This window comes from Bos taurus, chromosome 26 (assembly GCF_002263795.3).
Source record: "Bos taurus isolate L1 Dominette 01449 registration number 42190680 breed Hereford chromosome 26, ARS-UCD2.0, whole genome shotgun sequence".
In the NCBI taxonomy this organism is placed as follows: Eukaryota; Metazoa; Chordata; class Mammalia; order Artiodactyla; family Bovidae; genus Bos; species Bos taurus.
In genome coordinates this window covers 25,996,322-26,015,963 of record NC_037353.1, presented here as the reverse complement: position 1 = coordinate 26,015,963, position 19,642 = coordinate 25,996,322, and the positions used below count along the sequence as shown (strand labels likewise).

At 41.7% G+C, this 19,642-nt stretch overlaps 1 protein-coding gene across 1 annotated transcript in view; it reads right to left on the bottom strand.

Annotated features, from left to right (window-relative positions):
• The window catches only part of SORCS3 (sortilin related VPS10 domain containing receptor 3), a 979,390-nt gene that overhangs the window by 166,549 nt on the left and 793,199 nt on the right, over window positions 1-19,642 (bottom strand). The window contains exon 6 of the mRNA NM_001205986.3: window positions 14,183-14,247. Within this exon, the coding sequence (NP_001192915.3) occupies window positions 14,183-14,247 (65 nt within the window). The remainder of the gene's footprint in view (window positions 1-14,182; window positions 14,248-19,642) is intronic.

Below are 19,642 nucleotides of genomic sequence, written 5' to 3'. Positions count from 1 at the left end.
TTCCACATGACATGCGAAGACCCAGCTGGTCCAAACCTTGAATTCTGTCCCTAAAGTGCTTCCAGAATCTCTCTTCTTCTATCCATGACCCTTGCCACTTGCCTCAACAAGGCCTTCCATTTTACAACTGCTACTCAGGTGCAGGATGGATTGGAACCTGGCTGAACCTAAGGAAAGGAGCCAGCATCATCTCTCAACCCTAACCTCAGCTAATCCCTCCTGGGTCAAAAACCATCAACAGCTCCGACTGACAGGGGACAAGCCCAGATATTTTTCTGTGAAATAGAACGTCTTTTAAAACTAGCCTTTGAAATCAAATGTCTAAGGGGCCAGGCGAATAACATAAGAGGAAACTGAGTTGGGAAAGATGATGAATGACAGCTGGCACATGGCCTCAGTGTCTTGGATCACTGTGGATCAGCTGGAACTATAGTAACATGGCCAACACTTGCCTCTTTATGGGGGAGCTGCTTCTCTGCATCAGTCATCATTGAGATGCAGAAATAAGATGTTCTGAGTTTCTACATCAAGGTAAAGGTCCCAACTTTTTTAATGTGAAATTTCCTGATGTTTAAAAAATTGACAGCTAATTTAAATTTAAAATATGATGCAGGCCAAACAGTACAAGGCCAAACAAAACAAACCTACAGCCCAAACAAGCCCAGGAGCCATTCATTTTGCATCTTGATTCTGTGATTTAGTCCCTCCCTATCCTCCAGAGAAAAGACAGTGCCCCATCCCCCTATGCCTGAAGCATTAGCAAGACCAGCTTGCTTCCTGTTCCCTGAGTACAGCCTGCAGGCCCCTTCCTCTTTGTCTCCATCCACACAGAAAGCCAAGAGTGGCCTGGCTTTGCACGTCTGGCTGGAAGGACAGGGAAGGCAAGAAGCCCAGGCTACCATTTGGAACACATGGCCTGTCCACCAGGAATATTCTTGGCCCCACACTGCCTGAGTAATTTGTTCCTAGAATAAAGCACTAAAACCCAGCGAAATGCTGTAAATACATGTAAAGAAACCACAAGTGTTGACATGACAACCCGCTTCTTTCTTGCCAGCCAGTGCCCTGGAAAGCTCCTTATACTAGTAATCAAAGGTGTGCACAGGAGGACATCTGTTTATCCCTCCCACGGGCTCATTTCCTCCCTGTCTATTTGTTATTTACTCCCACACTTGGACACTTTGAAAAAAGAATCAGGTATATTCGAGGCCACCCCAAACAAAACTAAAACCTACCTAAACCTTGGAACCTAGTAGGTCAGCTATTGTGCCAAACGTCCTATTTGCTGGCTCCCACCCTGCTTACCACTGCCCAGCATGGAACAAAAGGTCCATTTCAACAGGAAAGCAGCACTGAACTGAATTTTAAAAGTCAGGGGCCTTGTAGTTTTTGGTCAGACTCATATTTGGGAAGTCTCAATACTTTTATTTTCCAAAACAAAGAGACACGATAATAAGTGCTACTGTACCCGCTGTCTGGGGAGAACCCAAAGTGGGGGGCCTGGGGAGAGGAAGGAGTCAGGCAGGCCAGGCTACCAGGTGAAAACGACCGAAGGTCACAGCACATTCTGGGTGTCATAGGTGAGCAGGAGTCACCACTTGGCTCAAGCCTCTAATTTGCCAAAGGTCTTAAATTTGGACTTGGGACATTATCTCCAAATGAGGCTGAATAAAGATTCTGTGATGAAACTGAAAGCAGATATTTATCATATAACTTGAGATTCCCAAATAGGCTTCTAATGACTATGACACTTTTTTAAAAAAATTATTCATTTATTTTCTTTTAGGCTGGACTGGTCTTCATTTCTACATGCAGGCTTTCTCTAGTTGAGGTGTGAGGGCTTCTTACTGCAGTGGCTTCTCTTATTGTAGAGCATGGGCTCTTGGGTGTGCAGGCTTCAGTAGCTGTAGATCTCCAGCTCAAGAGCACAGGCTCAGTAGAAGGGCTTAGATGCCCAGTGGCATGTGGAATGTCCCCTGCATTGGCAGGAAGATTCTTAACCACTGGAACACCAGGGAAGTCCCATGCCTGTGGCACTTTTGTAAGTTTTAATAACACAAGATGCCCGATAAAGAGGAAGAGGTCCAGATCTCTCAAGGATATTGTGGTGTAAAACAAAGGCCTCTGGAGGTAGAAAGTTGTTAAGTTGCTCAGTCATGTCTGACACTTTGCAACCACATGGACTGCAGCACACCAGGGTTCCCTGTCCTTTACCAACTCTGGGAGCTTGCGCAAACTCATGTCCATTGAGTCAGTGATGCCATCCAACCATTTCACTGTTCCCTTCTTCTGCCTTCAATCTTTCCAAGCATCAGGGCCTTTTCTAATGAGTCAGCTCTTTTGAGTTAGGTGACCAAAGTATTGGAGTTTCAGCATCAGGATCAGTCCTCCCAATGAATATTCAGGACTGATTTCCTGTAGTATTGATGGGTTTGATCTCAGTGCAGTGCAAGGGACTCTCAAGAGTCTTCTCCAATACCACAGTTCAAAAGCATCAGTTCTTTGGCATTCAGCCTTCTTTATGGTCCAACTCTCACATCCAAACATGACTACTGGGAAAACCATAGCTTTGACTAGATGGACCTTTGTTGGCAAAGTATTGTCTCTGCTTTTTAACATGCTATAAGGAAAAGAGAGAAATTCAAATCCTGAACTTGCTACTTGCTGATTATCCTTGGTTAAGCAGTGGTACCCCTTTTCATCTGTGAAGTGCAAACAAGCTAGTATTTGTCTCTCAGGACTGTCATCGGTTTTCAATAAGATTAGGTATGTTGGTGATGGACAGGGAAGCCTGGCGTGCTGCGATTCATGGGGTCGCAAAGAGTCGGACACGACTGAGTGACTGAACTGAACTGAACTGAACTGATGAAATATGCTTAGTATGTCGGAGAAGGCGATGGCATCCCACTCCAGTACTCTTGCCTGGAAAATCCCATGGACGGAGGAGCCTTGTAGACTGCAGTCCATGGGGTTGTGAAGAGTTGGACATGACTGAGCAACTTCACTTTCACCTTTCACTTTCATGCATTGAAGAAGGAAATGGCAACCACTCCAGTGTTCTTGCCCGGAGAATCCCAGAGACGGGGGAGCCTGGTGGGCTGCCGTCAATGGGGTCGCATAGAGTCGGACATGACGAAGCGACTTAGCAGCAGCAACAGCAGCAGCATGCTTAGTATGTAGTTGAATACATTTTTAAAAATCAAAAAAAATTAGTTCTTTTTGTATTATGAAGAGAGAAAGAAGGGGATTTAACACTCAGTATCCTTCAAAGGCAAAGGAACCAGAGATCAAATTGCCAACATCCGCTGGATCATAAAAAAAGCAAGAGAATTCCAGAAACACATCTGTTTCTGCTTTATTGACTATGCCAAAGCCTTTGACTGTGTGGATCACAATCAACTGTGGAAAATTCTGAAAGAGATGGGAATACCAGACCACCTGATCTGCCTCTTGAGAAATTTGTATGCAGGTCAGGAAGCAACAGTTAGAACTGGACATGAAACAACAGACTGGTTCCAAATAGGAAAAGGAGTTTGTCAAGGCTGTATATTGTCACCCTGTTTATTTAACTTATATGCAGAGTATATCATGAGAAATGCTGGACTGGAAGAAACACAAACTGGAATCAAGATTCCTGGGAGAAATATCAATAACCTCAGATAGGCAGATGACACCACCCTTATGGCAGAAAGTGAAGAGGAACTCAAAAGCCTCTTGATGAAAGTTAAAGCGGAGAGTGAAAAAGTTGGCTTAAAGCTCAACATTCAGAAAACGAAGATCATGGCATCCGGTCCCACCACTTCATGGGAAATAGATGGGGAAACAGTGGAAACAGTGTCAGACTTTACTTTCTGGGCTCCAAAATCACTGCAGATGGTGACTGCAGCCATGAAATTAAAAGACGCTTACTCCTTGGAAGGAAAGTTATGACGAACCTAGATAGCATATTCAAAAGCAGAGACATTACTTTGCCAACAAAGTTCGTCTAGTCAAGGCTATGGTTTTTCCTGTGGTCATGTATGGATGTGAGAGTTGGACTGTGAAGAAGGCTGAGCGCCGAAGAATTGATGCTTTTGAACTGTGGTGTTGGAGAAGACTCTTGAGAGTCCCTTGGACTGCAAGGAGATCCAACCAGTCCATTCTGAAGGAGACCAGCCCTGGGATTGCTTTGGAAGGAATGATGCTAAAGCAGAAACTCCAGTACTTTGGCCACCTCATGCGAAGAGTTGACTCATTGGAAAAGACTGTGATGCTGGGAGGGATTGGGGGCAGGAGGAGAAGGGGACGACAGAGGATGAGATGGCTGGATGGCATCGCTAACTCGATGGACATGAGTCTCAGTGAACTCCGGGAGTTGGTGATGGACAGGGAGGCCTGGCGTGCTGCGATTCATGGGGTCACAAAGAGTCGGACACGACTGAGAGACTGATCTGATCTGATCCTTCATACATTCAATTAATAGCAAGTAATGTTGTGCTTTATTGTGGAGAATCAAAAGACCATGATAGCACAAATCCTACTAGTAAAGTCATACTGTGGATTGATATCACTGTTCATTTTCTCTAAATGCTATAGGTGTTCAGACAAGGAAGAAAAAGCATGCCTGAGCTGGAATAATCAAGGAGGACTAATTGAAGAAGGAGAGATTGCTTGGGTTTAGCCTGGATGGAGAAGTGTTCTATGAGAGAAGGGAATTTTTAAGAAAGAGAGTAAAAACTGTATGTGGATGTTTAGGTAGGGAAAGCCCTTGGAAGGTATTATATAATTACACAATAATTGGTGGACATTGATAAATCCTTATTTTTGAACTTAAAACCAGAAAGACTAGACTGAATGAAATTATCATTTGGTTACTCTTGTGGTAAAACCTGAGAGGGATTTCCCAAATGGTTGATAGCAACATAATCTTCATGACTAGTGTATTTCTAAATATCAAATGCCCTTATAAAGTATTTCTAAGATTTGGTACAGTCACTCCTCAACTTACAAAAACTAAAAGTCAAAGGCTTTGTTCCTTGCCCTGTGAATAGAGATCTGCTTCATAACTTTATTGACTAGCTATAAGGTGGTACCATCACACCACTGTGCCAGCCTCATGCCTCCCCATCTAGCAGATGGCAGGCCAAGGGTCTCATTTGGTGACAAAGGGTGACTTTAGATTCACTGATTCATTTCTTTTGTATTTGGTCAAGGTGAATAGAGAAGCTGCATGCATTGGACACTCCCTGAGGTTTCAGAAACCTGAGAATATAAGTCTGATTCTTGCCCTCAGAGGAATCCCAGACCAGTGACAGAGACAGAATATTTACACAAGTGAACATGCCTTGGGATCTGTGCTGCAGAGACGCTAATTAGAGAACTTAGGAATTCTGAAAGAGTATGAAGAAGATACCCCAGCATCCTTAGTCTTCCCAAAAGGCTGCATCTCCACCAGGAGTTTTGTAAGGCAAGCTTCTCATCCATCTACATCAATGAGTTTCACAGTGAAGTCCAGCATTTTTCACTGTCAAACCTTTCCAAAAGGATCACCTCCTTAGAAGCCTGGATTAAAGTCTTATCATCTTTCCTCTCTCCTAGCACTGACTTTATAAAGCTTCAGTAAATGCAAAATGCCAAAGAATGCTCAAACTACCGCACAATTGCACTCATCTCACATGCTAGTAAAGTAATGCTCAAAATTCTCCAAGCCAGGCTTCAGCAGTACATGAACTGTGAACTTCCAGATGTTCAAGCTGGATTTAGAAAAGGCAGAGGAACCACAGATCAAATTGCCAACATCCACTGGAACATTGAAAAAGCAAGATAATTCCAGAAAAAACATCTACTTCTGCTTTATTGACTAAGCCAAAGCCTTTGACTGTGTGGACCACAACAAACTCCGGAAAATTCTGAAAGAGATGGGAATACCCGACCACCTGATCTACCTCTTGAGAAAACTTCATGCAGATCAGGAAGCAACAGTTAGAACTGGACATGGAACAACAGACTGGTTCCAAATATGGAAAGGAGTACATCAAGGCTGTATATCGTCACTCTGATTATTTAACTTCTATGCAGAGTACATCATGAGAAATGCTGGGCTGGATGAAGCACAAGCTGGAATCAAGATTGTCGGTAGAAATATTAATAACCTCAAACAGTCAGATGATACCACACTTGTGCCAGAAAGTGAAGAGGAACTAAAGAGCCTCTTGATGAAAGTGAAAGAGGACAGCGAAAAAGTTGGCTTAAAACTCAACATTCTGAAAACTAAGATCATGGCATCTGGTCCCATCACTTCATGGCAAATAGGGAAACAGTGGAAACAGTGACAGACTTTATTTTGGGGGGCTTCAAAATCACTGCAGATGGTGACTGCAGCCATGAAATTTAAAGATGCTTGCTCCTTGGAAGGAAAGTTATGACCAACCTAGATAGCATATTAGAAAGCAGAGACATTACTTTGCCAACAAAGGTCCATCTAGTCAAAGCTATGGTTTTTCCAGTAGTCACATATGGATGTGAGAGTTGGACTGTAAAGAAAGTTTGAGCACCGAAGAATTGATGCTTTTGAACTATGGTGTTGGAGAAGACTCTTGAGAGTCCCTTGGACTGCAAGGAGATCCAACCAGTCAATCCTAAAGGAGACCAGTCCTAAGTGTTCATTGGAAGGACTGATGCTGAAGCTGAAAGTCCAATACTTTGGCTACCTGATGCAAAGAACTAACTCATTGGAAAAGACCCTGATGCTGGCAAAAATTGAGGGCAGGAGGAGAAGGGGACAACAGAGGATGAGATGGTCGGATGGTATTACCAATTCAACAGACATGAGTTTGTGTAAGCTCCAGGAGTTGGTGATGGACAGGTAGGCCTGGTGTGCTGCAGTACATGAAGTCGCAAAGAGTTAGACACGACTGAACTGAACTGAAATGCAAGTTAAGCTTAACTGAATTACATTACATTTTTGTTACATTCAGATTTACGAGTATGTTTTGCTTTTAAGAGTATTAAATATTCAAACTATCCTAAATGTCATGCCTCCTGCCATCTCAGAGAGGAAAGGAAAAAAAAAAAAAACTTCCCATGATTCTTTCAACTTCCATCCCTTTGGGTATACTCATATTGTCAAAATTTTTAAAAGTGAATTAAAATTGTGAACAAAAAGCAAATTCTGCTCTTCAGGTCTTTTCTTAGAGAAATATTCAGGAGCTATTTATTTTAAATAACAGTGCTACTGTTACTGCTGCTAGGTCGCTTCAGTCGTGTCTGACTCTGTGTGACTCCATAGACGGCAGCCCACGAGGCTCCCCCGTCCCTGAGATTCTCCAGGCAAGAACACTGGAGTGGGTTGCCATTGCCTTCTCCAATGCAGGAAAGTGAAAAGTGAAAGCAAAGTTGCTGAGTCTTATCTGACTCTTAGCGATCCCATGGACTGCGGCCCACCAGGCTCCTCCATCCATGGGATTTCCAGGCAAGAGTGCTGAAGTGGGGTGCCATTGCCTTCTCAAATGCAAATAAGTGAAATGGAGCAGATTCCAAGAAACTCTGAAAAAATATTTAGCTTCCAAAAGCCTCCCTTTTCTCGCCTGGGGAGTCGGACTAACCTATTTGTAGGCATAGTGCGAAACAGCAGAGACTGACATTTTCAAAAAAGTGTCCAATACAGTACCCAAGACAAGGTAGGTACCACAAAACAGCAAGAAAAGAAAAGATAGTTACCATTCCTTTCTATTGTGCTTATGGATTTAGAGTTTTGGTGAAACTTCTTTGTACCCACAGGAAAATTCTAGTGTTTTTTCCTTCCTATGGCATGAGGGTAATCTCATAGAGTTATAGACGTTTAGAAATCATAGCAATTCTGAATGCCTTAGGATTCCTAATGCTCCATTCAAGGCTCTTTCTGCTCCACCCACTACATACACTCACTGTGAATATGATGACTAGGTGGTAACGATGATGATGATAAGTAACATTTTTGAGCCTTCACTCTGTTGTCTGGTTCAATAAAAAATATGTGTGTTAAACTGATTATTACAAGAATGTTAAGAGCCATGCAGGAATTATTGCAATCCAGATAAGAAGTTACAATTATTATGACTCCTTTTCATAGATGAGGGAACTTAAGCAACGATTAAGTAAGTGTATCTGAATTCCATGGCTCTAGAAGGTGACAGAGCTGGGATTTGCACCCAGGCGATTGGACACCAGAACCAGTAATCCTAACCACTGTGTATTTAAACTGTGAAAGGAAAACCAGGCTGAGAATCAGACCAGAATCAGAATCAGACCAGAATCCACCAGAATTCTGGTTCTTTCCCTGTCACCGACTATCTATGTGTGACCTTGGGCCAATTGTTACATATCTTGGTGCTTTTTGGAAAGTGATACAATTTGAAAACTTCAAATACAGTCCAACTATTTTCTTTTTTTAAATTCTGAGATCCTTTATCAAGTGAAAGTGAAAGTCACTTAGTCGTGTCCGACTCTTTGCGACCCCATGGACTATACAGTCCATGGAATTCTCCAGGCCAGAATACTGGAATGGGAAGTCTTTCCCTTCTCCAGGGGAATCTTCCCAACCCAGGGATCAAACCCAGTCTCTCTTGCATTGCAGGTGGATTCTTTAAGGCAAAATTATTTGCCTTACTAATGACTGAATGCTCTGTTAAGATGTAGTGGGTTTAATCTTGGCTTAGTCAGAAGGTACAGTAACTCATGAAGAATTGATAATGGTTCCAAGACAAGGAATGGTACTACACATGATATGGGCTTTGATTCTAGAAATGTGAAGTCTAGACATTTCAAAACCCTTAGCTCATGTACAGGTGCACTTATTTCAGAGTCCTATAAGGCACACATATAGCTTATGCTTGAGAATTTCCAATCAAGAGAAACTCACTACTTCACAAAGCAGTCAGCATCATTTTGGGGTTGGTTTAATGGTTACACATTTGTTCACTGAATTGAAATCTGCTCATTGTAAATTTTATTCCATGTAAGAACCTTGTTAGACAATTGATGAAAAAATGATACCAAAAAAATATCCCTTATATTTGTGTTTTCAAACATGTGAAACACTGGAAGATCACAGAAAGGTTAGAAAAGCTTGTCCAAGGTCAAACAGACCCCAACTTAACTCTTAGTGAAAGTCACTCAGTCGTGTCCAACTCTTTGCAATCCCATGGATTATACAGTCCATGGAATTCTCTAGGCCAGATTACTGGAGTGGGTAGTCCTTCCCTCCTCCAGGGGATCTTCCCAACCCAGGGATCGAACCCAGCTCTCCCGCATTGCAGGCAGATTCCTTACCAGCTGAGCCACCAGGGAAGCCCTAAACTCCTAGGGTACCACATTAATACTCTGTTGATACTCAGTTGTCTCTTGGATGGGGAATGTGTATGTGACTGAGTAAGTGTGTGAAGGAGAAAGAAAGAGAAGAACATGAACAGAAATATTCACAGGGGACATTGATGACATTCAGAGAAAGATGATTTCCAGAAGAGAATGGGAGAAAAAGCCATTTGAATCTTTAATCTCACAGCAGAAACAGGCTTTACACTGTTATTAACCAAATTGGTTGGCTTTGCCCTGTTTAAACTGTGCCAAGGCAAGAGAGAACTCAATGGTTTTAGTTTAATCTGGAAATCTGACTTCCAAAGAGGAGGACCAGGACTGGGGAAGAGTGGAGATTCTTACAGCAAAAGAAGAAAAGGGGCCTATTCATGTTGGATTTGTTCAGGAGTGTTGGAGCCAAGTTTAGAAACAGGATTGTCAGTGCCACACCACGGCACTGAAGAGCCACATGCCCTAATGCCACACCTGCAGTCCCTTCATTCCAGGGCAGTGCTGTCCAATGGACACACAAGTGGAGACGCTGTGCCGTGCTCAGTCACTTCAGCCGTGTTGCTCTGCAGGTGCTACAGAGAAGTGTAATTCCCAACCCCAGTTCCAAGGCTCCTTTTCCAGGCTTATTGAGGACAACTGCCCCTGGGCTGTGACTTCAGTACCGTGCAAGGTATAGGATCCACACAGCAGTGTTCCTGAATAGGCACCTGGATGAAAATCACGTTGGGAGTGTGTGCTTCATAATATGGAGACTCCCAGGTCCTGTATCAGACCCCTTAAAGCAAAACCTCTGGGGGGACCCCAAGAATCTTCAATGAAAACTGCTCACCAGAGGATGGTCATGAATGCTACCTGTTGAGCAAAATGGCCATGTGAACTGAGATGAAAGAAGATGAAGAGAAATAGAATTTACTGCTCAAGATCCCTTTGACTATAATTTTCAAAACAGCAATTGGCAAATGTATAACATAGGGTTAAGGGTCTGAAACAGGCTGATTAATGAGCAGACTTTTCAATATGCCAATAGAAGTGGTATAATGAAAGAAAGTCTGAGGAATTAAAAAAATATAATTATCTAAGATCCACTATTTCACCTGATTTAAGATTCTTAGAGACATTATTTTTCTTTTAAATATATGAATTACAAAAGGACTCAAGGGATCTAGGTATTATTTAATATACAAACACAAATATTTGTGTTTATTTGTCACCGTTATATTTTCCTTGGTAAATGTTCTGTCCAACCTTTTTCCTATTTTTTAATGGGTTGTTTCTTACTCCCATGTTTTAAAAGTTCTTTATGTGTTCTGGGTATAAGCCCTCTGTTAGTTATACGACCTACAAATAGTTTCTCCCACTGTCTTTAGTGCGTCTCCTGAAGAACATTTTTTAAAAATTTTGATGAAGTCTAATTTATCAGTCTTTTACTTTATCAATTTTTCTCTTGGTGTCAATCTAAGGTCTCCTCTATTTTCTTCCAAAAGCTTTATAATTTTATATTCTACATTTAGAAATACAATCCATTTTAAATTAGATTTTGTATAAGTTGTAAATCACAGGTAAAGGTTTGTTTTTCCCATATGGTTGCCCAAATTTTTCCAAAGCCATTCATTAAAAATTATTATCCTCTCTCCACTGAATGTTTTGTATCCTATAACCCTGCTTTACATATTTGTTCTAGAAGCTTTCCCCCCCAGATTCCTTGTGATATTCTATAAAGAGAATCATGTCAATGAGAATAAAACAGTTCAGTTTTTTCCTTTGTAATCTATCTGAATTACATTTCATTTTCCTACTTTTCATGCACTCACTGGACTTTCAGCATAATGTTGAAAAGAGGAGTTAATAGTAAACATCCCTGCCTTTTTCCTACACTTATGAGGGGAAGCATTCAACATCTCAGTATTAAATATGATGTTAGGATTGGATATTTCATAGTTTATTAGAAGTTCTCTTTCATTTGTAATGTGTTGAGAGTTTTGTGTTCATGCTTTTATTCTTTCACTAGGCTAGCCATGTGAATTTGCTGAAATTCAAGTCTAAGTCAAATTCAAGTTTAAACTACCACATCAGGGTGAGGGGGAAGGAAATATATTTTGTGCCATGTTACAATGATCAAAAAGATAGAGATGTATGTGTATGCATGAGTGTGTAAGAAAGCATTCACCACACACCAAAGAAGAAAGAAATCATGCATTTCATTAGTGTATGCAAAATAAAACATCCCTAGTTCAGCTCAGTCTTCTGTGCACTTTCTAAATAAAGGGGGGGTTAGAGCCAATTCACTAGGTTGAAAGAAGATTCTTTGAACTGTTGAAAAATCGATTTTATAAAACCTAAAAAATCACACAGAATTAATATATACCATATTTTAACATAAGTGTGGCACATGACATTTATCCCTATTTATATTTCTGTCTGCTGAGAAATGGAGTGTTTCCTGCTATAACAACGATTTCACATCATCAGCAATTCCAGCCCTCCAAATGTGAATTCCTGAGCCCTAAGAGCACTTAGGATGGAGGAGAATACCTGTGATCTGGCAGGCACCAGGCTGCAGCCACTCCCTATGGTGAGCACTGAGGAACTCAGGATGTGAAAAGCACAGAATACTGGCCCCAGATATGAAAGGAATGATTTCAGTGAGCCCAGACTCTTGCATCTTCCCATATGAAGAAAAGTGCTGTATTCTTTAATTTGGGATATCTGGCTTTTCTTTAATTCACAAAATACTTTTGATGTTCAGACTACCTTCCCTTTGTTGCAGAATTCTATATAACCTGACTACTTCCCCCACCTCCTCAGATCAGCTCTCTGAGGGTTACTTGAGATGCTGTCTCCCAGGCGTGATGTCCTAAAAATTCCCACCAAATAAAACATAACTCTCAACTTTAAGTTGTGATTATTTTTTAAGTTGACTCTGCTTTTTTCAATTTTTGACAAAAGGCCAGGAACTTTTCTATGTGTTTTGCATTTTTAATCTTATAAAATTCCACAGCAATCCTGCACTATAGGCCTTATTCTAATGTGGACCAGAATTCTTGAACTTTCAGAAAATAAGTTTAAGCTTAATGTAAGAAATTACTTTTTTTTAAAAGGGACAGAAACTTTGCTATTTGTCCAGCAACAAAAAAGGATATGTGTTAAGCCTGAGCTCATGGAACCTGAGGACATACTATAAGGGGTTGTTGGTGAAGGGATTGCTGTATCAGGTAGAAGGTCACACAGGCAGATACCACAGGTCACATATATGGCTTAAAAAGGTTGACATGCAATCAAGGCCAGGGCCAGCTTTGTCCTGAAAACTGGCCTGTGGTTCACCTTCTGAGAGCTGCTGTCTTCTCCCCTCTGGCTCCTCTACTACACCCCTTCAAACCCCTCCATCTCATCCTTCCTCCAGTGTTCCAGTTTTGTTTTGTTTTTTTTTTCTCCTTACCAGTAAGAGTAATTTAGAATTCAGGTTTCACCACACTTATGATCACTGAATTTGGATACGTGGCATTATCTCCCTAAATCTTAAATAGCTTTTCTGTTAAAAAAAAAAAATGTACAAACAGTGTGGGTCATCCCTTATCCTTGGATGCTTCAGAGACTTACATTTATTCAAGAATCAAAAAAGAAAAAGGAACAAAGGCAGGAAGGAAGGAACTCAGTAGACTGACAGGCATAGAGTAACATGTCAACTGCCTTCTAACTCTTTTAAAAGTAAAAACAAAGCAAATAAAATATATTCCCCAAAGCACATGTTTTTATCATACATCTGTGTTTGGCCTCAAAAGCAGTCGATTTCCCAAGGACACAGCTTACGCAGCTTCTTTACTTAATGTATCCTGAATGATATCCTAATGTCAGCATACAGGCCAAACACAATCTCCTTATGTTTGTACATTCAACCCATAACCCTGAGGTGAGCAGGGCAAGGATGAGTGTCCCCAGATAATAGGAAGCTGGAGAACAGAGCGGTTAGGGGGTCTCGGTCTCATAGCTAATGGGTAGCAGAATCCAGGACCTCAACTCACAGTATGGTACTTTGATCTGCTGCACTGCTAGATCACTGTTATTTTCATGGATTATTTGGGTCTATTTATGACCTAGAGTATGCTAATTAGTTTTCATATATTTTACATATTTCATGTATATCATATATATTCACATATTTAATGCATTTTAAGTTGATCTTTTTTTTATTGGACAGGAAAGGCCCCTATGGATACTTTCAATTTCAGTTTAGTCTTAAGCTGGTACAAAATGATACTTTATCAGTCAAATTCTGTTTAAGATGCATATAGGTGCATGATGGACTAAGGAGTGAAATCCTGGATTCCATTGCTAACTTGCAGGGACAATAGAGGTCTTGCTCAGCATGGTATTTCCAGGGCTGAGAAACTTGCCTGGCACACAGTAGGCCATTTCTAAATATTTGCTGAACGGATGAACAAATAGTTTTGCAAATAATTTTTCCAGTTACATTTTTTTCATAATCTTGACTATGTAAAGGTTTAGTTTTTTTAAAGCTTGCAATCCCTGCAATTCACCACGTGAATGCAAAATACCACGATGAGCTATGGACATTCCTATTTGAATTACACTGAAGATGCCAGGAAATTACTAACAGGAGCCTCAAAATTCATCTCATTAACTCCCATCCCCAGAAAATTCATTCCTGAGAGTTTATTTCAATGAAACGTCTCCCTGGGGACTGAAGGCCTCTCCCCCACTCTAGGAAATAAAGATGGATATGGCAGTAAGGGAGCGCAGGGCTTTTCATCTTCCCAAGTCATTAAAATGCAAATTGGTGGGGGTGGAGGAGAGGCCCGCGGGCAGATTTCCCCGCCCCGCCAGCGGCCACAGCACTCACATCCGTCCGCTGTCCGCACCTCCATGTGCACCAGGTCTGCCTCCTTATCCAGTCCGGCCACTGACCTGGGGAGGAAAGGAGAGTCAGAAGCTCAGTGACAAGGACAGCTGACAACAATGTGGGGAGGCATCTGGGGTTGTTACTCAGAAAGCTGCTTTCTAAAGGAGGCCTGTCTTGTACTGAGGATCCACAGAATATGATGACTCCCAGGCCCTGCAGAGTGGTGGCCTCTGGCAGCTGCCACCTGTAATGGTTACAACTCAGGTGTCCTGGAGCTCTGCCAGGGAGTCACTAACTCTCAAAAACATAGAAACAAAAAGAGCACAGAATAATGTGCCCCATAGTAAAGCTGGTCTAAACTTCTGTCACGGACCCTCTGCCATGTCGCACCTGATTATTTCTATGACTTCCGTTCCACCTGAGGTGCCATAGTCCATACCACTTTCTTCTCCCTGGGGAAAGTGGTTAAACCTCCCTTCTGGCTGTTTGCTTCCATACACTCCTGCCCTCCTGAGTTTGGACCTATCTGCCTTCCCTTACCTCTACCTTGTAAACAATAAATATGGTAACAAATATTCAATATCTGGTCTGACAAGGACACAATTCTGGTGGTAGGAATGGGGAACCTGAGAATTCTAAGGCCAACAGCCAGAAAAAGGAAGGCTGAGAAATCTTTACAATCTAATGCCTGTGGGCCTCCAACCTTCCACATATAGAGCCCAGTCTTGCATAAGATAGCCAGGCGAGAGTAGGACCCAGAAAGTCAGCTTAGAAAGGCAACACAGACATGAAAACATTCACATACTAAAGACATCGCATAACCCACTCTCTGCAGCAAAATTGGACACTTAGTCTTTCTACTTATTTTCAGTCTCATTCAAAGATTGGTTTTCTGTTTTTTCAGTTCTGAATAGATAAGAGGCAGCAAGTTAGAAAGGAAAAGTCAAATTAAAACAATGAGAATCAACAGCTGGTACCCAGATAGCAAGACAAATAGAAAACTTATGAAAAACAGACCAAAGAACCCAAAACCCAATCTTCCACACCATAAATCTACTATGCATCTTCTGGTCCTAAGGCCCTAACTGTTATTATATCACAGTTCACTATCTGACATCTGTGCCAAGAGGCTGCAGGCAGAGAAAACAGGAAGCAGAGGACTAATGATATCAGTTAACTCAGTTTAAGAAAATAGGGCTGCAAATGACCTATGTTAGGAAAAATAAAATGATTTTTGTTAATGATTATTGTGTTGAATGGAGAAGGCAATGGCAACCCACTCCAGTACTCTTGCCTGGAAAATCCCATGGACAGAGGAGCCTAGTAGGCTGCAGTCCATGGGGTCTCAAAGAGTCGGACAGGACTGAGCGACTTTTCACTTTTCACTTTCATGCAACGGAGAAGGAAATGGCAACCCACTCCAGTGTTCTTGCCTGGAGAATCCCAGGGACGGTGGAGCCTGTTGGGCTGCTGTCTATGGGGTCGCACAGAGTCGGACATGACTGAAGCGACTTAGCAGAAGCAGCAGCATTTTGTTGAATAGCTAAACTTCAGTTACTTAAAAGTTCATTTATGCGGGCTTCCCTGGTGGTCCAGTGGTTGAGAGTCCGCCTGTCAGTGCAGGGAACATGAGTTCAATCCCTGGTCTGGGAGGATCCCACACGCTGCCAGGAAACTAGGCCTGTGTACCACAACTACTGAGCCCCGCGCCCTAGGGCCGTGCTCCACAACATAACAAACCACTGCAATGAGAAGCCCAAGCACTGCAGCTAGAGAGTAGCCCCCATTCACTGTACTGGAGAAAGCCTGTGCTCAGCAACAGACAAGGCTCATTTATGCGAAATAGTTCTTTCCCCAAAGAAGCTGAATGAAAGAGGTTTTTACTCTAGTGCTTTATTTTTTGCTTAATGATCATCAATATACTATCTTTTAATTTTTCCTCATCTCATTTGACCTTAAAGCAAAACACTTAAGGTAAGGAGAACAGTTATCATTAGTTATATTTGAGTGAATGGGAAACTGTGGCACAGAGCAATGGACATGTGTCTAAGATGACACAGGAACTAGGCCAGAACTAGACAGACTGACTGACTTAGTTCTCCATCTAGAGCAGCTGTCTTGACTCCTATCCCTTCTGCCTGCAGTGCCCTTGTATCCAACTCTCTCCCTGCCCCTTTTCTTCTCCAGATACCTCTTACCGTTCCTTCACTGCTTAGTTGGCCTCTTCCCTCCAGCAGATAAAGAAGAACTTTATCTGCTTCCTTACCTTGGTGATTCTCAAACTTGGCTGCCTGTAAGAGTCACTGGGGAACCTTGGAATATCCAGAGTCTTGAAGCCTTCCCAAACCAATGAAATCAAAACCTTTGGGGTTGGATCAAGGCATCTGCATGTCTTAAACTCCGAGATGATTTCCATGCACAGCCAAGTCTTAGAATCACTGCTTTGCATGGTTTAATCACATTACTTATGCTAATTGCCCTTGTATGTCTTCTATCAGTTCAGTTCAGTCACTCAGTCGTGTCCAACTCTTTGCGACCCCATGAATCACAGCATGCCAGGCCTTCCTGTCCATCACCAACTCCCAGAGTTCACTCAAACTCATGTCCTTCGAGTTGGTGATGCCATCCAGCCATCTCATCCTCTGTCGTCCCCTTCTCCTCCTGCCACCAATCCCTCCCAGAATCAGGGTCTTTTCCAATGAGTCAGCTCTTCGCATGAGGTGGTCAAAGTACTGGAGTTTCAGCTTTAGCATCATTCCTTCCAATGAACATCCAGGACTGATCTCCTTTAGGATGGATTGGTTTGATCTCCTTGCAGTCCAAGGGACTCTCAAGAGTCTTCTCCAACACCACAGTTCAAAAGCATCAATTCATCGATGCTCAGTTTCTTCACAGTCCAATTCTCACATCCATACATGACCACTGGAAAAATCATAGCCTTCACTAGATGGACCTTTGTTGGCAAAGTAATATCTCTGCTTTTCAATATACTATCTAGGTTCATCGTAACTTTCCTTCCAAGGAGTAAGAGTCTTTTAATTTCATGGCTGTACTCACCATCTGCAGTGATTTTGGAGCCCAAAAAATAAAGCCTGACACTGTTTCCACTGTTTCCCCATCTATTTGCCATGAAGTGATGGGATTGGATGCCATAATCTAGGTTTTCTGAATGTTGAGCTTTAAGCCAACTTTTTCACTCTCCGCTTTCACTTTCTTCAAGAGGCTTTTTAGTTCCCTTCACTTTCTGTCATAAGGGTGGTGTCATTTGCATATCTGAGGTTATTGATATTTCTCCCAGCAATCTTGATTCCAGCCTGTGCTTCTTCCAGCCCAGTGTTTCTCATAATGTACTCTGCATAGAAGTTAAATAAGCAGGGTGACAATATACAGCCTTGACGTACTCCTTTTCCTATTTGGAACCAGTCTGTTGTTCCATGTCCATTTCTAACTGTTGCTTCCTGACATGCATATAGGTTTCTCAAGAGGCAGGTCAGGTGCTCTGGTATTCCCATCTCTTTCAGAATTTTCCACAGTTTATTGTGATCCACACAGTCAAAGGCTTTGGCATAGTCAATAAAGCAGAAGTAGATGTTTTTCTGGAACTCTCTTGCTTTTTCGATGATCCAGTGGATGTTGGCAATTTGATCTGTGGTTCCTCTGTCTTTTCTAAATCCAGCTTGAACATCTGGAATTTCATGGTTCACGTATTGCTGAAGTCTGGCTTAGAGAATTTTGAGCATTACTTTACTAGCGTGTGAGATGAGTGCAATTGTGGGGTACTTTGAGCATTCTTTGGCATTGCCTTTCTTTGGAATTGGAATGATAACTGACCTTTTCCAGTCCTGTGGCCACTGCTGAGTTTTCCAAATTTGCTGGCATATTGAGTGCAGCACTTTCACAGCATCATCTTTCAGGATTTGAAATAGCTCAACTGGAATTCCATCACCTCCACTAGCTTTGTTCGTGTGATGCTTTCTAAGGCCCACTTGACTGCACATTCCAGGATGTCTGGCTCTAGGTGAGTGATCACACCATCATGATTATCTGGGTCGTGAAGCTCTTTTTTGTACAGTTATTTTGTGTATTCTTACTACCTCTTCTTAATATCTTCTGCTTCTGTTAGGTCCATACCATTTCTGTCCTTTATCAAGCCCATCTTTGCATGAAATGTTCCCTTGATATCTCTAATTTTCTTGAAGAGATCTCTAGTCTTTCCCATTCTGTTGTTTTCCTCTATTTCTTTGCACTGATCACTGAGGAAGGCTTTCTTATCTCTTCTTGCTATTCTTTGAAACTCTGCATTCAGATGCTTATATCTTTCCTTTTCTCCTTTGCTTTTCACTTCTCTTCTTTTCACAGCTATTTGTAAGGCCTCTTCAGACAGCCATTTTGCTTTTTTGCATTTCTTTTCTATGGGGATGGTCTTGATCCCTGTCTCCTGTACAATGTCACAAACCTCCGTCCATAGTTCATCAGGCACTCTGTCTATCAGATCTAGTCCCTTAAATCTATTTCTCACTTCCACTGTATAATCATAAGGAATTTGATTTAGGTCATACCTGAATGGTCTAGTGGTTTTCCCCACTTTCTTCAATTTAAGTCTGAATTTGGCAATAAGGAGTTCATGATCTGAGCCACAGTCAGCTCCTGGTTTTGTTTTTGCTGACTGTATAGAGCATCTCCATCTTTGGCTACAAAGAATATAATCAATCTGATTTTGGTGTTGACCATCTGGTGATGTCCATGTGTAGAGTCTTCTTTTGTGTTGTTGGTAGAGAGAGTTTGTTATGACCAGTGCGTTACTTAGATACAAATTTCAAAGAAGTAGGATTCGATTTTTTTTTAATCCTTGGTAACATCCTTGGTAGACCATCAACAAATATGTTTTGAATAAATGATTATAACACTTTCACTCAGGCAAAACTTCATAAGGCCCCAAGTAAGCCCTGAGCTCACTTTTGGGTCTTAAAGAAAACTTTTCTTAGGCTCAAACAAGATCTCAGTTTCCTGTCTATGTCCCAGATCATTTTTTTATCATGAAAATTACTCAACTGATGAGAAAACAGTAATGAATCTACACAGACCTGAGTAACGTGTGAAGTGGTTTCCTCCTGGGGCTATTTAGTTTTTTTTTCTTTTTTTTTCAGTGAAAGAAAGATATCTTTATTTTTTTATTCTTTTTTTTTTTTAAACTTTACAATATTTAGTTTTATAACAATTACCAAACTCAGCATCAGCACACAAGGATCATTTGAAACCCTAAAGGGGAAAGATAGGGATTCTTCTCCAAAACTGAGAGTTCTTGATCTGAGCAAGGACCAAGGACACAGGGGACGAAAGGACATAAGAAGCCACGGCCAAGCCTCCAGGGAAGAAACTGAAACTTCATGTGGCGCCTGGAACCACATGCTCACAGATGTTATGTCAGAACCACATGCTCACAGATGCTATGACGGAAGT